The sequence below is a fragment of the Aureobasidium subglaciale genome (assembly GCF_000721755.1).
Source record: "Aureobasidium subglaciale EXF-2481 unplaced genomic scaffold scaffold_42, whole genome shotgun sequence".
Taxonomy (NCBI): domain Eukaryota; kingdom Fungi; phylum Ascomycota; class Dothideomycetes; order Dothideales; family Saccotheciaceae; genus Aureobasidium; species Aureobasidium subglaciale.
In genome coordinates this window covers 28,877-46,100 of record NW_013566953.1, presented here as the reverse complement: position 1 = coordinate 46,100, position 17,224 = coordinate 28,877, and the positions used below count along the sequence as shown (strand labels likewise).

The following is a 17,224-nucleotide window of genomic DNA, read 5'->3' as shown; positions in this document are numbered from 1 at the left end:
TGTCACCAAAACCTCATCGATCCGCACGGCTTTTGTTTCCACGTTCGAATTTTCCTTCCACCTTTGTTCTCCTCATCGCGTGGGCCTCCGCGGCTAACTAGTGATTTAATAGGTCAAGAATGATGTTTTCGTGGTTGATGATATCATCACTTTTCTCCATCATAGGCTGAAAACATGTGTTCCTTCAACAACTCCCTTTGTATATAGGTAGGTCGTAAACGTATTCCTGCATTCTTAACACCCCTTGCTATTTCACAATCCGCCACACCAGGCTTCACCTGGCAACCCATCAACCAAAGATGGCTCTCTTCAAGGATACAACCTTTGGCTTTCTTATGCGCAACGTTTCCGGTGGAAGACTATTCAGATATGGCGACTGGGACAACGACGAACTTCGTGAGAAGTGGATGAGCAGTGGAGAGATCAAGGAAGAAGAGTCTTCCGACGACGAGGAGAAGAATGGATCGAAGAGCAAATACAAGCTCATCGACTTCGTAGAGGGCGACGAAGATGTACGTTGCACTACCACACCCTAACCATTCACATGAACTGATTCTTCGCAGAACCCGCAGAACTGGTCCACCTTCAAGAAGTGCTTCGTCACTTTTAACATCTGCTTCCTCACTCTGTCCGTCTACGTTGGATCTGCCATTTACACTTCTGGTCTGCCCTTCATGACCCAAGAATTTGGCGTTTCGACAGAGGTCATTACTATTGGTCTTACCCTCTATGTTCTCGGCTACGGTATCGGTCCCATGATCTTCGCTCCCCTCTCAGAAATCCCCCAGATTGGTAGAAACCCCATCTACATCAGCACTCTGGTCGTCTTTGTCTTTTTCAACTTCGGTGTCGTATATGCAAAGAACATCGGTATGCTTCTGGCTTTCCGTTTCCTTACTGGTTTCTTCGGATCTCCCGTTCTGGCCACTGGAGGTGCTTCGTTGGCAGATATCTACCCTCCCGCCAAGCGCGCATACGCTCTGGCCATCTTCGGTATCGCCAACATCATGGGTCCATCGCTTGGTCCCGTCATGGGTAACTGGGCAGCTCAGTTCAAGGGCTGGACTTGGCCCATCTGGATCATCATCTGGATCTCTGGCCCTTGCCTCGTCTTCTTGATCTTCTTCTTCCCTGAGACCAGTGCCAACAACATTCTTTACCGCCGTACTGCTCGTCTGCGTAAGTGGCAGACCGAGAACGGTTACCTGGATGACAAGCCCTACGACAAGATCAAGTGCCAGCCTGAGATTGAAGGCGAGAAGATGAGCGCTGCCGATATGGCCAAGATGACTCTTGTCAAGCCTTTCTCCCTCACCCTTAAGGAGCCTATCGTCTTTGCACTGAACCTTTACATTGCTCTGATTTATGCCGTGCTTTACTGCTGGCTGGAGTCGATCCCCATCGCCTTTGAACAGGTATACGGATTCAGTCTCGGTATTACCGGTCTGTTCTACCTCGGTATCTGTGTCGGTGGTCTCATCTGTATACCTCCTTACTTCTACTACAACTACTACTACGTTGAGCCTCGCTTCTCGGAAGATGGCACTCTTCGTCCTGAGATCAGACTGGAGCCTGCACTGGTTACATGCTTCGCTCTTCCCATCTGTCTGTTCATGTTCGGTTGGACCGCCCGCGCCGATGTGCACTGGATCGTCCCTCTCATCGGTACCTCGTTCTTCACCATCGGAGCCTTCGGTGCCTTCTCTGGTGTCCTCAACTACCTCGGTGATGCATACCCTGCATCTTTCGCTTCCATCTCTGCTGGTAACGATTTCTTCCGTTCGTGTTTCGGAGCTTGTTTCCCTCTGTTCGCCCGCCAGATGTTCAACACCTTGGGCTTGAACTGGGGTAACTCTCTTCTCGGCTTCTTGACCATCGTCTTCATCCCCATTATCTACGCCTTGTGGTGGAAGGGAGACAGACTCCGCGCTCGCAGCGCAAACGCCTCCCAAGAATACATCAAGGGAAACAAGAAGGACGACAAGAAGGATGGCGATAAGAGCGACGATGAGAAGACCCAAGTCGGCAGCGATGAAGACAAGGAGAAGGACAAGGACGAGCAGTAAAACAATAAGGCGCTACGACTAGGAACGACGACTGTATAGACTAATATGTAATAAAATCTAATGATGAACGAATTGTACTTTTATGCAAAGACACAACGAGTTTCATGATACGGCAACTCGTTGCGAGGAACCAATCCTTCCCCACATTCGATGAGAACGATTCCCAGCCGTCTGCCCTGAATCGGGTGATGGGTGACAGACTTGTTTCGTCGAGGTTTACCCACCACATCGTGCCTGCAAAGTAGTATATCGCGACCGGTCAGATCAGTGCGTAGCAATGAAGGGCGAGATCTTCGAGAGGCAGTAGAATGGTGCATCCAAAAATCGCTCGATTAAAGGCATCGAAATGAACCCTCCTGTGAAGAATAGCCGTTTTGCGTCGATCCACGTCATAGGGACGTGAAAGTTTATCATGATGGGAGGCCTGGCCACAGGTAAAGTTTGTTCTTCGCTATCTCGTCGACCCTTGGACATGTAACCTCCGTCTATACAATGCACGCAGAGCCATGTGATTCAAACGCCGGATTCTAGGAGAGACGCTATCACCTTATTTCAAAGACGCCGTCACGCTTGACCGCGGGCGCACAAGAGGTCGTCATGTCGACGCAAAGCACGACGGAATCGGTGCAGGAATGGCTGCGACTGCGAGCGCTGTCAAGGTGCGACGATGTAAAGTGAAGGCGCCGACCGACTTGTAGCTGACTGGCTAGATATCTCGCGCCAAACAACATCACCGCCGACGTCGTCAATGCGGAAAGAGGTGAACCACTCGCACCTTCCCTAGCCGCCAGCCCGCTCTTGACAGCCATCACTCAAAATGGCGCTCTACGGATGAATTGCGACCGCGCTTTTGTTTCGCTCATCGATTCGTCGACTCAGTACATCCTCGCCGAAGCCACCAGAACTATCTCGCTTCGTGACAGCAGTAACTTTGCCAATCCCCAAGACGCCCTCTTTCTCGGGGTACAGACATTGGACAAGGAGTACGGCATCTGCCCACAATCTGTCGCCATCTTCACCGATCCTACCGGTCGCACGGAGGTTGACGGCCACGGAGTCGTCGCGAATAAGACACGCTATGTCATCCGTGACTTGCGGACGCTCGACCAGTACAAGGACTGCCCTTATGTCGTCGGCTTCCCTCATATGGTCTCCTACGCTGAGGTGCCAGTCAAGAGCGCGTCGGGCCACATGCTTGGAACATACTGCGTCATGGACAACAGGATCAGAGACGACTTCTTCAGCGACACCACTATCGACATCTTGAACGACATTGCGGCTTGTATCACCGAGCATCTGGAGCTGCATGCCGTCAAGCAGGACTCTGGACGAGGTCTGCAGATGATGAGGGGTCTTTCGCAGTTCATTGAGAGCAGGAGATCGGCCAAGGAGCCGTCAAAATCAAGGCAGGCTTCTGTCGTCAGTCACAACGGCTCCCTCGACTACTTTGACCATGTCACTCCTGCCGACTCGACCTCGGTGTCTAGCTCGCCTCTGTCGGAAGGAGGAAGCTTGGACGATAGTTTAATGCACAATACAACTCCACTGACTTCTCCCGACGACCACTTGGCTCTATCCGGTCCAGAACCTCTCAGCTCACCGTCCGGCCTCCCTAATACGTCGCTACCACCCACCTCGCCCGCAGTCTCATCGATCAAGGACGTTTACTCCAGAGCTGCACATCTCATTCGTGCTGCGATTGATGTCGAGGGTCTGGTCTTTCTTGGTGGCTCTACTCAGACCTCTATGCATGACCTCACACTGTCTCAGACAGCGTCCAATCACAAGAGTCATCAGCCAGCGCCATCTTGCGAAGTTCTCGGTAGCTCCATCATTCCCGGAGTCTCCAAACTCGGCTCTCCTGGAGAAAACTTAACATTACACGACTCTTCTCTCAGATATCTGATCCGTAAATTTCCTCGAGGCTGCGTCTTCGTTGCTGACACCAATTATTGTCCCAACTCTAGCAAAGAGGAGGTCTTCATCGCTCAAACTTACTCACAACATACCTCTTCAACTGCCGTCAAGGTACCTAAAGAGCTGCAAGCTCTCATCCGCAAAGCTCGTTCCCTGGTCTTTCTGCCACTTTGGGACTCGACACAGGAGAAATTCATTGTCGGTATGCTCGGATGGACAAGTGACCCCACTCGCGTGCTTGCCGAACAAGACATGACCTGCCTGTCAGCCTTTGGCAACACATTCATGACCGAAATCGCCAGAACAGAGATGACTCAACTTGCCCGCGCCAAGTCAGACTTCCTATCCTCCATCTCGCATGAGCTCAGATCACCACTTCACGGTATACATGCCGCTGTTGATCTACTCCTAGATCCTCAGAACGAGTCCAAGACTGAGTTAGTTGAGATGATTCAGAGTTGTTCCTCCACCTTGCTTGACACATTGAATCACGTCTTGGACTTCTCAAGGGTCAACAAACTTACCGACGTCGACGCTGAATCGGATGCCCTTACCTGTGCAGAAAAGACCGAAGCCAGTCAAAATGTCTTCGGTGATATGAGCGAAGAGTATCTTTGTGGCCTCGTGCAAGACGTAGTAGAGGGAGTACACTTCGGCCAAGCCTCACGAAAAGCTGCATATAACAAGATGGTGAGTGCGGATCTGAACAATCCCACAGGCAACGACTCATCATTGGATACAATCATCGACGGCATCCGCGACACAATGCCACAGACTTCAGATGACGCCGTCGCTGTGTACCTTTACATGGAGAGTCATGCAGAGTGGTGCATGATGCTTCGTGCGGGCGCTTGGAAGCGTCTAGTCATGAATCTGTTCGCCAATGCGCTCAAGTATACCAATGAAGGATTTATTGAAGTCACGTTGAAGATGGTCACATATCCCGATAGACCCAATAAACGGACTGCGCATCTTATGGTCAGCGATACCGGTATTGGTATGAGCCCTGAGTTCCTGAGACAGGCGTTTGAACCATTTGTCCAGGAAAACCCCATCGCCGACGGCACCGGACTCGGGCTTAGCATCGTGAAGAAAATTGTTGACGACCTCCATGGAACTATCGAACTGCAGAGTACACAAGGCGTGGGCACTCGCTTTGACGTCTTTGTACCAATTTCTGACTTTGACGAGTCCAAAAAGTTGACCCACCCCCCTGGAGGAGGGGTGCTTGATCCTAAAGCTGCGCTCGGAGGGCACACCGTGTGCCTGTTGTCGAATCTCTTGCCGATCAACGAGCTGAGCACTTCGACCGCTTCAGTCGACTTGCAAACGCGCCGTATCACAACGATGCACGTATACGTGCGCTCCATTTCGGAAGGATGGTTTGGCATGAAGACGACGGTCTCTGGCTCACTGGAAGATGTTGATGCAGATATCATCGTCGCCGAAGAATCGCAAATAATGAGTCTCATGTCGACGAACCCAGAACTTTCGCAGACACTCAACAAACGCCGAATCGTCCTCGTGGGATCGCACTCACACCCGACTGGCAGTGCTTACCAAATCCCTAATTCTGTGCGTCTGGCCTACCCGCTTGGTCCGAAAGCGCTGGTGCGTGCTTTAACAGCTAGCTTGAGCCAGACTTTCGAGACACAATTCCCGCTAGTCAAGCATCTCAAGCATACCATTCCGCTAGGATCTCCACCACCTTCACAGTATGTGAAAGCGGCAAGCAACGGATTGCAGACTTCCACAAAGATAGCCAAGAAGGTACTCAAGAGCGAGGAAGGTATTGGCGAGGTAGATGTCGCAGATGGACAAGCCCAACAGCACTTCCTCCTCGTTGATGACAACGCGATCAACCTGCGCTTGCTGTCAACTTTTATGAAGAAGCTAGGCTATACTTCGGAGACCGCCATCAATGGACTGGAAGCTTATGAAAAGTTCAAGGCTAATCCTAGATTCACCACTATCTTGATGGATATCAGTATGCCTATTATGAACGGGTTCGAGTCAAGTCGCGCAATCAGGGATCATGAGGCTTTGCAGCCGAACATGAAAGCTGCCAGGATCATCGCATTGACTGGCTTGGGCTCTGAGGCTTCGAAACAAGAAGCCAAGATGAGTGGGATTGATGAGTTTTACACGAAGCCTGTCAAGTTTGATGCGCTCAAGGCGCTCTTGCAAAGATGAACACATTCTGAAGTATCGGGAATCACAATATATCATTCATGGATTAGCTAAGAGCATTGCTCTGCACTAAGCTTACTCCACTACCGACAAAGTGGTCTCTTCGACCCGAAATTCCAACATCCTCTTGTCCCACGGAAAATCTCTAAGATACGACCCAACGCCCCAATGATCGACCAACGCGTCATCCTTGGTCGCGTATGCCCATCTGCATGCTTTCAACATCTCCAGATTCAACCCGATTTGATATTCATGGCCAGCCTCCAAACCATCTACCCCAGTGGCGCGCGTAGATCTACGGATGTTTCTCTCTCTGCCTTGATCGTCAAGTTCGCGACCTCTTTGGACGATAGACTTTGGCTGCGGCTGAACATTTGCAGCTCTTCCGAAAGCGTCCTCCATTGTCACGGGTAATTCAGGTTCAAGAGTGATGAAGTAAGCTGCATCTGACGATCCTCGTATGCGTCTTATCGCACCTCTTTGTATCTGTATACGGGTCGTTGGGACTGCAAGACCGGTGGTAGTATCGGTGATTGTGATACCGTGGTTGGAAAGCGCCAGATGAAGATGAAGAGGCGTGTTCCAGGTGAAGAATGTGATAGGAGCACGTGCGTGCGATGTCAGCTTCATTGTAATTGTTGGAGGAGAAGGCTGGCTGAAGCTGTGGGATGAGGGGGTGATGGAGAGCTCGATGTCTATAAGTGCAGAGGGGGTGGTTGATTGCGCCATCGATTCTTGCATCGTATTTGGATCACTCGAAAGCGCCTAGACGAGTCTTTCTCGCAGAATGCGTAGACATTGTGGACGCAGATGTCGGGAAAAGCGAGGAACTCGAGGGGTAGGCAGTCAACACGTAGATAGCCCTCGGTACAATACACTCCTCCGGGAGGAAGAGTGGAGCGGCCAAAAGCTTACGACAACGACAGGTCACACAAGTCATGACCACAATGATGACACCTCTCTCTAGAACCGAAACATCTGCCAGATCAAGACATTGAATGACGATTTGTTTTTCCCTCGATGACGGACCAAATATACCGACCAAGTGAAATTTCACCACATCAAAATTCTGGATACGTGGATTTGGTAAAAGCCTGCGATTTGCGGAAAATACGAGCAATCCTTTGTCCTTTTGCCAAGTATAGCGACCAAAAGCCATCACTGACCCGTGATAATATCCCACCCTTCTTTAGAAATCCTGCCGAGATGTGTCCGAGTCGAGGATCGTTTTATATATGTATATGTGCTTGCTGAGAATTAGCAAATTGTCTCAATTGATGACGTTGATGTTTTGTATATAAGGGATGTTGGTTCCGGGTTGTTTTGTTCTCTTGTTGTTTTGTGATTTAGCGACTTATGAGTTTTGGACGTTTGTGTCTGAACTTATTGGCGAATTTGATACAAAACCTTGGAACCTGGAATTCCTGATACCACTTTTGCGTTCGAAATCTACCTTTGACTAGATACTATCGTCGAACTCCTAGCAGGCTCTTTTATCCCATTTACTAGCCAGCCTGCCATCCCGTTTGCCATCCTAGTGAACAGTCTGCCCAACTTCGACAACAAACCAAAACACAACACCGCGTCACCATGGGTTGTACATCTTCAAAACCAGAGTCCCAATACTCTCCTCCTCCTCAATCTATCATGCCTATGCAAGCCAATCCACCTCCTGAATCCGTATCGCCACCAATAGGATATTGCGTATATCAACAACCACCACTAGAGGGCAAGAAGAGGAAGTTTATAAGGGATTCTGGGGATGTTGTCGATCTTTTGCCATGAGTGTTTTGATGGCAGTTTGGTGCTATGGGAGGGTTTATAGGGGCATTTAGTTTGCGGAAGAGTTGAGCAAAGAAGTAGAAGGAGAGTTTCCATGCTGTGGGGTAAGAGAAGATACGGGAAGTTTGGTGTTCGAGGAAGCAAGAAATCTTCGTTCGTAAGAACCTTTTAATACATCGTTGGGCAGAAGTAGAGAAAGTAAGACGCTGCAGGTCGGATACCTTGTATAGTCTCTCTCTTCGTACAGCACGGATAGATCATATCGCAGATTCAAAAAAACCAAACACTACTAGTCTACAGTATCTAATACAAGAATCTCTTATAGGCATGACTGAACTGAACGTTCTTGTTGGAAAGCCATTGACGACATGTTGAATGAGAAGTGACCTCTTACAGGGCCGTGATATAAACGAGTGTCGATTACCACGATCTGTATAGCAACGTCCGACCACGTAGGAAAGTCCTTGCGATGTAAAGGAACAAGGCTCGTTTGTTGCAGGATTGTAAAGTTCGACCTGCAGATGTGATCATCTTCAGTCCCATGAAGCAGAGACTCGGCCGCAGAGGAATGTTTTCGCAAGGGTGGTAATCTGGGTCTTGCCCTTTGTAATATCCGACGTTGAGATGGAAGGTTGTATACGTGCTGCTTCAGAATCGTGCTCGACATGTTGCTGCGTGAAGTGGGACCACGTCTCATCTAAGTGAAAGGTGAAAGCAGGCTTCTGCTCGTCGCTTCGGAGTTCACTTCTGAGATATCGTCAGAGTGTAGCATCCCACACGTTGTCGGTAGACCGAGTCAAACTGCATTCGGAGTGTTGGCATAGTCATGTTGGCAGACTGATTGTAATTTTGCTTTGGTTGGAGGCGCAGGTGATGATGAGTCTGTGGCCAAGACTTCTGGCCGCTCGGGAAAGGAAACTTGCCCCTTCGTGTCACAGTCATCCCTGCGCTCACTGATGAAACATCCTCCTTTGACGTATGATCATCTTCGAGTGCATTATGTTCAGTTCTTTTGATGATATCTCCTCGCTTGCCTAAAGCAGCTCAATCACAGTAAACCTCGACAACACATATCTGCGGTCAACAAGACCAAGAAACGATCGACGACTCAAGATGTCGCGACCCATGCCACAGTCGCCCAGGATTTGTCCATCAACACTCGCCTCTTCACCAGATTGGCTCTCTCGACATGCGCCAGACTGTGCACATCACAAAGGTCTTGTAGCCCGATCCCAAGAAAGGTGATCATCAAAGCTGGACGCTCAGTTGATCTGACGGAAGTCGCGACCCTGAAAGACACCGCCGAAAACACCTCCATCCCAGTCCCGGTATACTGCTTGTTTGTTCATAAGGGACGCACATACGTTCCCATGAGGCGCATACGAGGGAGATGATCGGCAAGGTGTGGTATGAAATTGGAGACAACGTCCAACAGAAACTCACAGCTCAACTCAGACTTATGGTAGGGTAATTGAGCTCATTGACTCCTCTTGATGATAGCCAGAGCTGTACAAGAGGCAGTCTGTATGATGCACGTATGGTCAGGCACAAGCTACGCCTCAGGCGATTTACGACAATACAAGACTTCCATGTCTGGCTCCGCAAAGGGTTCTCTCTAGCTGACCACCCACACCCAGAAAGATTGAACAGCCAAGAAACACAAGATCCTAAAGACATGGAAGCTATGTAAGATGGTCCTTGGCCACCCCCTGTCTTCACGCACGCCGATCTGCACCATGGTAACATATTTGCGAAGGGACAGAAGGTGGTCGTGATCATAGATGGGAGTTCTCCGGTTGATATCCTCAGTACTGGGGATACACCGCAGCTTGGTACGGCAATTTCACCAGGACTGATTGGCAAGGCGTGCTTCCTCAGTTTCTGACTCCATTTTCTGAGGAGCTTGCCACGGAGACTACACGACAGAAATGGCGGGGCGAGTACTGAACTGAAAAAGTTGTACAAGACTAACCATCCATTGACTTCTCTCATTATCCATCCTAGAACACAACACAAGCTTAATGTTCTGGTTTACAACGCGACCTCGAGCGACTATCTCCTTCTCTTCTAGTATATCCCACGTTGGCCTTGGCTTTTGCAAGTCTTCCAGCTTCATATACCACCCAGCAGCAGTCTTCCTCGCCACGTAACACCTGGCAGTCTCTTCGATCTTCTTCAGTCCGGTACCGCAGTACCCAAAAATCTTCCGTCTCCCTCTAATGCAGCAAGCGCACCTTCAATCCATGACAGACATCTCCACTCGGATTATCCTTGAACGACAGGCGCGTCCTCCATGATAGAATTCACACGCTCTGTGTCTTCGATCTTGGCGATAGTGACGCGTGCGAGGAGATTGTCGGCATGGCGAACGTCTTCGACTTCTGCTTTTTCGAAGATCCAGCCTTTGTAAGCTGAGTTTGTTACATGATAGTGCATGCCTGGGACAGGTTTCTTGTTTTCATCCCTGGGTCCAACGAGAAAGGCCCAGTGATATCTGAATGTGTAAGTTGTTGCTTAATTTCGTGGTCACTGAAACGTATGCGTACTTGCGCTCTTGACAGGTTTGGTCATCTTCGCGCTTGGATGCGGATGTCTGGCAAGCCTGCAATCACTGCTGAGCTCGTTTGTAGAACGCAAAGATCTGACTCAACTGTATACTGTTGTCGCACTTTTTGACGGAGTCGAATCAATCATGGGAGCTTTGCTGGTCAATGGAGGATTGAAGCACGGGATTCATAAAGGAGCTGCCTGGATGGGTTTGCCTTTCCTCATTGCTGCTGCCGCCTATGCAATGTCACTTGCTGCATTATTGGTGGCTCGCAGATAGACGGTGGGAAACTTGGCAAACAACATAAAGTTAGAGACATTTTTCATTACGATATTATGTACTCAATCGTCCAAATAAGTATCGTGTAGCATTATTTCCAAGTCGTCCAAGATCATTCCAAAGTATAGTCATCAGGAAGACGGAGCGTCTAGTAGCGCTTGCCAAAGGCCTCGTCGAAGCCGGTGAGAGTGTAACGGTAGCGGACCTTGTTCTCCTTGACACCAGTGACGGCCTTGGCACAGCCCTCGGCGGAGATCGGGATGGTCTCAATCCACGACTTAATGTTCTGCTTAGAGGCCAGCTCCAGCATAGCGACCATCTCGGGGTGGTTACCGATGTGACTGGCACCGATGTAAGATCCGTTGGGGGCGAAGTCCTGGGCCTTCATAGCGGGGAGATCGTAGTCGGGCAGACCAACGTTGTGGAAGCGGCCCATGACCTTGAGGGTGCTGAGGTAGGTGGACATGTCAAATTCTTGGGTCATGTCAGAGCCTAGGAATCGTTAGTACGCGGTCGTAGTAACCATGGAAAGTTTGGATAACTCACAGTTCAGGATGAAGTCAAACTTGAAAGCCAATTCCTTGGCCCAATCCTTCTCGCCAGAGTAGATGAAGTGGTCGGCTCCAAGCTTCTTGGCGTCCTCCTCCTTGTCCTTGGTGTGGGAGATAGCGTAGACCTCAGCACCCAGAGCGTGTGCCCACATCAATGCGAAGTGACCGAGTCCACCAATACCGACAATGCCGACCTTCTTGCCAGGACCACAGCCGAGACGAACAAGGGGAGAGTAAGTTGTCAGACCAGCACACAGCATGGGAGCTGCGATGGCAGTATCGAGGTTCTCGGGAATCTTGAACACAAAGTACTCTTGTACTCTAATGTGAGAAGAGAAGCCACCTTGAGAGACAATGCCATCATCGAACTTGGCACCGTAGGTGTCGATCCTAGAGTCTCAGTCAGAATGAAGTTGACGCAGAGTATACAAATCGAACTCACTGGTTGGGGCAGTAGTTCTCCTGATCAGCCTTGCAGTTGCCGCAAGTCAAGTCAGCTCCGACTTGGGCGCCGACACCGACGCGGTCGCCGACCTTGATATCCTTGACCTTGCTGCCGACCTTGATTGCGCGACCTGTTGAGGACGTCAGCAGATGTTCTGCGTGATGTTTCCGCCGAGAAGCTGTGCTTGGGCGACATAGCTGCGAGTGTGTGGAGCGGAGCGAACGCTGAAGCCCAGCTGACATCATGACGTACCAATAATTTCGTGGCCGACACAGAGGGGAAGAGGAGTTTCACCCCAGCCACCAGTGATGGCTAATCTAGATTAGCGACTGATTGTTACATTGACGTAGACCGAGCATCTTACAGTGGACATCAGATCCGCAGACACCGCATGCGTCAATGGCAATGTCAACATCATCCTCCTTGAAGGTCTTGAGTTTGAACTCCTCCTTCTCGAAGGACTGCCATCTGTCCCTTGCGTTAGAAGATAGGTTTTGTATGTAAAGATGTCACATACTTCTTGGGATCCTTTATGACGAATCCGGTAGCGGTCTCTGGGTAACCCATGCTGAAGGATGGAAGAGGGCAGGAAGTCGTGTAAGATGAAGTTTTGTGGAAATGTTAATGAGAGAAACAGCAATAATTCCCACGGCCACGAGACTTATAGCTGTAGCTGTTTCATTGTTTGGCTTTACTGACGATGACATGATGACGTTGTTGCTTTCTTCCCGGAGCCTCCGCGAGCCTCCGCGCATCGACCGTTGAATTCTGTTCTAGATTCATGTCAAATAACCTTATTGCGCACATCACTTCCCCGGGTTTTCGGTTTTGAATGGTATCTGCACGCGAGGTCGACGATGTTTTACAATAATGCCTTGTCTCCATCACAGCATGTTTTGAACATGGTGAAATATATGTTGCGCGACTTGTACGTCTTGGACAGTTCGAGCTCGAAGGATCGTGCGACTGATGTCATCGTCAGTCTTCTCGATGCTTACCGCACTTTCTGTATATTGACCTTGGCCGACGCATCCTACCAATCAAGAGAGCTAGCATCTCTTACAGGTCGTTCACGAGAGAGACCATACCATTATGTGAGAGGGATGTTTACTTACTTATTATGCTTGATGCATTCGCGGGCAGTGTGACAGCTATGATATATTGGAGCTAAAATCTACAAAACACCGGATAGGAAGATAGCTATGTATACGTGAGAGAGTAGATTGATCATATACCAGCTATACCAAGCGGCCTAGGTATACCGCGACTAGCTAGTCTGACGGTAAGAGAGTCGCTGCCGACTAAGAAAAAGGTATTTGCAGCATTGTAGACTTCCTCACTCCGATATTCTCCGCAGACACGTCCCATACTTCTACACTGTCCATAGAAAGCGCTAGTCAGATTGCATTACATTGGCTAAATATCAGAAACAGGTCTCACAGGCTCAAAGATGGTGAACCGTCATTTGGCTTTGCCCACAGTGACCGCAAAATTTACCCGGCTTGCCGCAGAACCATCGCAGATCCGAAGAACAATATGCGAGAAATGTGACAGTTGGTACATGATGGCAGTCGGCACTATACGGTTGGGACTTGTTCGATTAAGCTTACTGTACCGACTGACGGTCAGCATTGTCCCGTAGGTTGAAAAATTCAAATTCAAGCTCTTCGGAGTTAAAGCCGACCTTATTTCTGACTCCGGTACAAGTCGTACCACCCGGTGTGCCCAGTCGCGCCACCGCTGATAAGCATTTATGCTGCATGATAAGCTCATGAGGCGCCGAAAGTCGTGACCTCATGCGATGTGCTCAGCGCTACAAGCGTGACTGCATGTGTTGAGTCTTGACACGCAGTGTTTTCTTCCCATCGCCCGTCTAGCATTTGTACGCAAACCCCTGGATACCAACGTGTATATATATATAGTCTTGTGATACTACGGAGAAAGAACATATCACATTCCCCTTCTAAAACATCATTCAGCAAGTGCAATCACGGCCAGACAGCACATCAATCGACAACCGTACACCTCACAGTATCGAAGTTAGTCCAACAGCTATCAGGATGGTAGACAGTAGAGAGATATTAGCCATTGTGGAGCTTATTGTATACGTTCCGGCCCTGATAGTGACCTTTGCCATCGTCATTCGGCAAGGGTTCAAACGACAGCTGGGCTGGATTTACCTGGCTATTTTCTGCACGATTCGCATCATTGGCTCCATTCTTGCAATACTAAGTCACAATCATCCCAGAAATGTCGAAGATGCAGAATGGGCAGGCATATTCCAGTCAATTGGACTGAGTCCTCTTATCCTTGCGAGCTTTGGGCTCTTAAAAAGAGTGTGAGTTCATCTGAGAGCACAACGTCGATTACCCGTCCCCGTTCCTGACTTCGAACAGGATCGATCAGACTTCAAATCGCATTGACCACTTCCATACTGACAATACGGGTCTGGGTATGACTTATCTGTCGGCCAGATTTGGTATCATGAAGCGAATGTAAGCTATTTTCCATTTCATACCGCGATATCACTCTCGATACTGACAGATTCTTGAGCTTTGGACCGGCGACCGCCATAGCCTATCGAAGCCGACTTATTCAGCTCCTTCAACTTCCAGCAATGATCGCCCTCATTCTCTGTATAGTGGGCGGCGTTGATGGAGCATCCTCCAACGAGAGCGACCAGAAAACGGGTCCACGACTATTCAAAGCCGGTCTTGTCATGTTTACTGTCCTTCTCGCCGTTCTGATCATCCTCGTCCTGATCAGTTTAATGGAGATGCGAAAGACTCCCTCCCAAGAGAAAAAGGTGCTCTTAGCAGTTCTCTTGGGGCTGCCACTCCTGACCACAAGACTATTGTGGGGTCTTTTGTCCGTCTTTCTTTCCCATAGCTCCATCTTCAAAATCTCTGGTGGTAGCGTTGTGGTGCAGGGTTGTATGGCCACATTGCCGGAATTTCTTATCGTCCTTCTTTTTGATGGTGTGGGCTTTCTCATTAACAGGTACAACGCTCAAGAGATCGATCGAACCAAGGACGTAAACATGCATGATTCCAGATCAAGACTACAGCGCTGGAAATGACGGGAAACATATCGATGGTCAGAATAACGCGGTGCGGATTAGAGGAATGTAGTCATCGGGGGATTTACAAAGGAGACGTTTCTTTAGTGATCTATCGGCTTTGGTTGTTATGTATTTGCACCAAGTAATCCAAGGTCACATGATCCGGAACAAAACTGCCTAATCATCAGCCGCGAGATGATGATCCTTCGAGATTGTTCAGACTGGCAGTGGCTCTAGCTTGGGGTCTATCTGGAATTCGATCAAGGCCGGACCATCCAATCCTCGAGCCATCTTAAAAGCGTCATGCAAATCTGCGGGATTGTCCGCACGGAAAGCCGCACAGCCATATGCCTCTGCTATCGCCTTTGCGTTCAGTCCCGGTAAATCTAAAGCAGCTACAGCAAGAATTAGCAGACTGCAGAAGGTCATGGCTGTGAAAGATGCGCTTACGGCAATTGGGTGTGTTCTCAAAGACTGCAAACTCTTTTAGAATAGCATACTCCTCGTTACGCGGTACCAAGATGATTAGGTTTAGCTTGTGCTGGACAGCAGTGTAGACACTCTGGACCGAGTAATGCAGACTGCCATCTCCAATGGCAAGGACTGTCGTTCGGTTGTGCTGAGCAAGTGCGATACCCACTGCCGCAGGGCCACCCCAACCGAGACCACCGCTAGCGGAAGTGAAGTAGCTCTCCTCTCTGATGATAGGCCAAGCATCTAATAGATCCCCAACGTTAGATGGTGTCTCTTGGACCAATATATCGGACTCTGCGCGAAGCAAGGCAATAGCTGTAAAAGCCTCAGATGCGGTCATGAGCGCAGTAGATTTTCTTGGTTTCGATTGGGCAGTGGCAGCGGATCCAGGTGCAGCTTTCGCTTGATTCTCTTCAGTAGATAAGCTGTTATTACGAAGCAGGCTATAGAGGCCTTCGAGTGCCAGACGGGAATCGGAGAGGAGACTGTCGCCCACAAGGGCAGACCCAGCATCATGAGGATCGTTCGTTATCTGTAATAGTTCCAGTCCAGGCGGTGAGACAGGCCCGGCTGCGTATGGATAATATCTCCAGACCTCAGCCCCCACCACAAGAACAAGGTCATATCCTGTAAGTGCAGTACTCAATGGACCTTTCGCCAACGGTAAAGATCCTCTGAAGAGTGGATGAGTCTCGGGGAACACAGCTCTCTCTGCAAGCGGGGCTTGGTAGACAGGCGCGCCGAGTAACTCTGCCAATGCTACAGCTGACGCCCAACCAAGACTCTTATCAACTTCCTGACCCAAGACGAGCGCAAATCTTCGAGCTTTCGATATTCGAGTGGCGAATTCCGACAATCGCTTAGGGTCCGGTGCGATTGTCTGTCCGACTGTTCTTATCACTGGCGCGAAGTCGATTTCTGCCACCCAATCATCTAAAGGTATGGAGAGGAACACAGGGCCGGCAGGTGGCATACTGGCAATTGCAATAGCTCTCACTAATGCCGCAGGTACATCTTCCGCCCTCGCTGGCTGGTATGCCCATTTGACCCACGGTTGCGGCAGCATGGTGGCGTCGCGGTCAGTCAGATAGGGATCACCTATGAGCATTTGTCGCGTCTGCTGGCCTGCAATTATGATCAAAGGCGTTTTGTTAAGAAAAGCGGTCATGATGTTGCCCATGCCGTTGCCGGTACCTGCTGCCGTATGCAGAACAGCAAGTGCAGGTTTTCTGGTAGCTTGGGCAAATCCATCAGCCATACCAACAACAGATGCCTCCTGTAAGCCTAAGACGTATCTGAAGTCGGAAGGAAAGTTCTTGAGCATCGGTTGCTCTGTGTGGACAAGACGTCAGGATTAGTGTATTCTCCGTAAGGAATCTCATTACATGGGAGGCTCACCAGTCGAGCCTGGGTTACCGAAAACGGTCGTCATGTTGTACGCACGAAGCACATCATAGAATGCAGTCCATACTGTAATACCTCTCATCTTGACTTTGGCTTTGGGGATTTGAATCCCGGTATTCTCTTGTGAGCAAGTCTTCTGTAGTGCGAGGAGTCCTGATACATCTTACGATGGGAACGCTATTACTTTACGTTCCGTAGAGCTTTGATAGCTACAAACTCATTGTAAGCCCGATGTCCGAACGCCGAAAGCCGTGAGTTGAAATGCGGGGGTTGATGACCGGACAATCCTTGGTGGTTCATGCTGATGATTGGACACATGGCCCTGGAGTGTAAGGATTATCCTAGCGAGGGAATTGATCCCCCAGTCCTTCGTAATAGTCATTAGTATGCATCGGTGACGTGCTGACTTCTCACGTCAGCCCAAAGTCGAAACCTACCTGGTATAATGAGATACGGACCGTACTCCGGAGTCGACTCAAAATGGCTCACTAATTTTCGAACCAGGGT

The 17,224-nt window shown here is 49.6% G+C and overlaps 7 protein-coding genes across 7 annotated transcripts; 3 read left to right on the top strand and 4 right to left on the bottom strand.

The window, feature by feature from the left end:
- Window positions 1-113: 113 nt before the first annotated feature.
- On the top strand, window positions 114-2,158 carry AUEXF2481DRAFT_103146 (uncharacterized protein). The gene is made up of 2 exons (XM_013483482.1): window positions 114-512; window positions 564-2,158. Exons 1-2 carry the CDS (start codon window positions 300-302, stop codon window positions 2,064-2,066), a joined length of 1,716 nt encoding a protein of 571 aa, XP_013338936.1. The 5' UTR covers window positions 114-299; the 3' UTR covers window positions 2,067-2,158.
- A 505-nt stretch (window positions 2,159-2,663) lies between these two features.
- On the top strand, window positions 2,664-6,176 carry AUEXF2481DRAFT_33967 (uncharacterized protein; the record flags this gene model as incomplete). Its single annotated transcript, XM_013483454.1, has 2 exons — window positions 2,664-2,725; window positions 2,777-6,176. The coding sequence occupies 2 exons, from the start codon at window positions 2,664-2,666 to the stop codon at window positions 6,174-6,176; spliced, it is 3,462 nt and encodes a 1,153-aa protein (XP_013338908.1).
- A 36-nt stretch (window positions 6,177-6,212) lies between these two features.
- On the bottom strand, window positions 6,213-7,332 carry AUEXF2481DRAFT_704329 (uncharacterized protein). Its single transcript, XM_013483481.1, has one exon. The coding sequence runs from the start codon at window positions 6,912-6,914 to the stop codon at window positions 6,249-6,251; it is 666 nt and encodes a 221-aa protein (XP_013338935.1). The 5' UTR covers window positions 6,915-7,332; the 3' UTR covers window positions 6,213-6,248.
- Window positions 7,333-8,936: 1,604 nt separating this feature from the next.
- Window positions 8,937-10,163, bottom strand: AUEXF2481DRAFT_569610 (uncharacterized protein). Its single transcript, XM_013483480.1, has one exon. It carries the CDS (start codon window positions 9,945-9,947, stop codon window positions 9,402-9,404), a length of 546 nt encoding a protein of 181 aa, XP_013338934.1. The 5' UTR covers window positions 9,948-10,163; the 3' UTR covers window positions 8,937-9,401.
- Window positions 10,164-10,930: 767 nt separating this feature from the next.
- AUEXF2481DRAFT_71356 (uncharacterized protein) lies at window positions 10,931-12,345 on the bottom strand (the record flags this gene model as incomplete). Its single annotated transcript, XM_013483465.1, has 6 exons — window positions 10,931-11,274; window positions 11,329-11,723; window positions 11,776-11,908; window positions 12,031-12,090; window positions 12,143-12,246; window positions 12,296-12,345. 6 exons carry the CDS (start codon window positions 12,343-12,345, stop codon window positions 10,931-10,933), a joined length of 1,086 nt encoding a protein of 361 aa, XP_013338919.1.
- A 1,493-nt stretch (window positions 12,346-13,838) lies between these two features.
- On the top strand, window positions 13,839-14,857 carry AUEXF2481DRAFT_33964 (uncharacterized protein; the record flags this gene model as incomplete). The annotated part of the gene is made up of 3 exons (XM_013483453.1): window positions 13,839-14,116; window positions 14,175-14,273; window positions 14,323-14,857. The coding sequence occupies 3 exons, from the start codon at window positions 13,839-13,841 to the stop codon at window positions 14,855-14,857; spliced, it is 912 nt and encodes a 303-aa protein (XP_013338907.1).
- Window positions 14,858-15,055: 198 nt separating this feature from the next.
- Window positions 15,056-16,571, bottom strand: AUEXF2481DRAFT_71366 (uncharacterized protein; the record flags this gene model as incomplete). The annotated part of the gene is made up of 2 exons (XM_013483467.1): window positions 15,056-15,234; window positions 15,290-16,571. 2 exons carry the CDS (start codon window positions 16,569-16,571, stop codon window positions 15,056-15,058), a joined length of 1,461 nt encoding a protein of 486 aa, XP_013338921.1.
- Window positions 16,572-17,224: the final 653 nt, after the last annotated feature.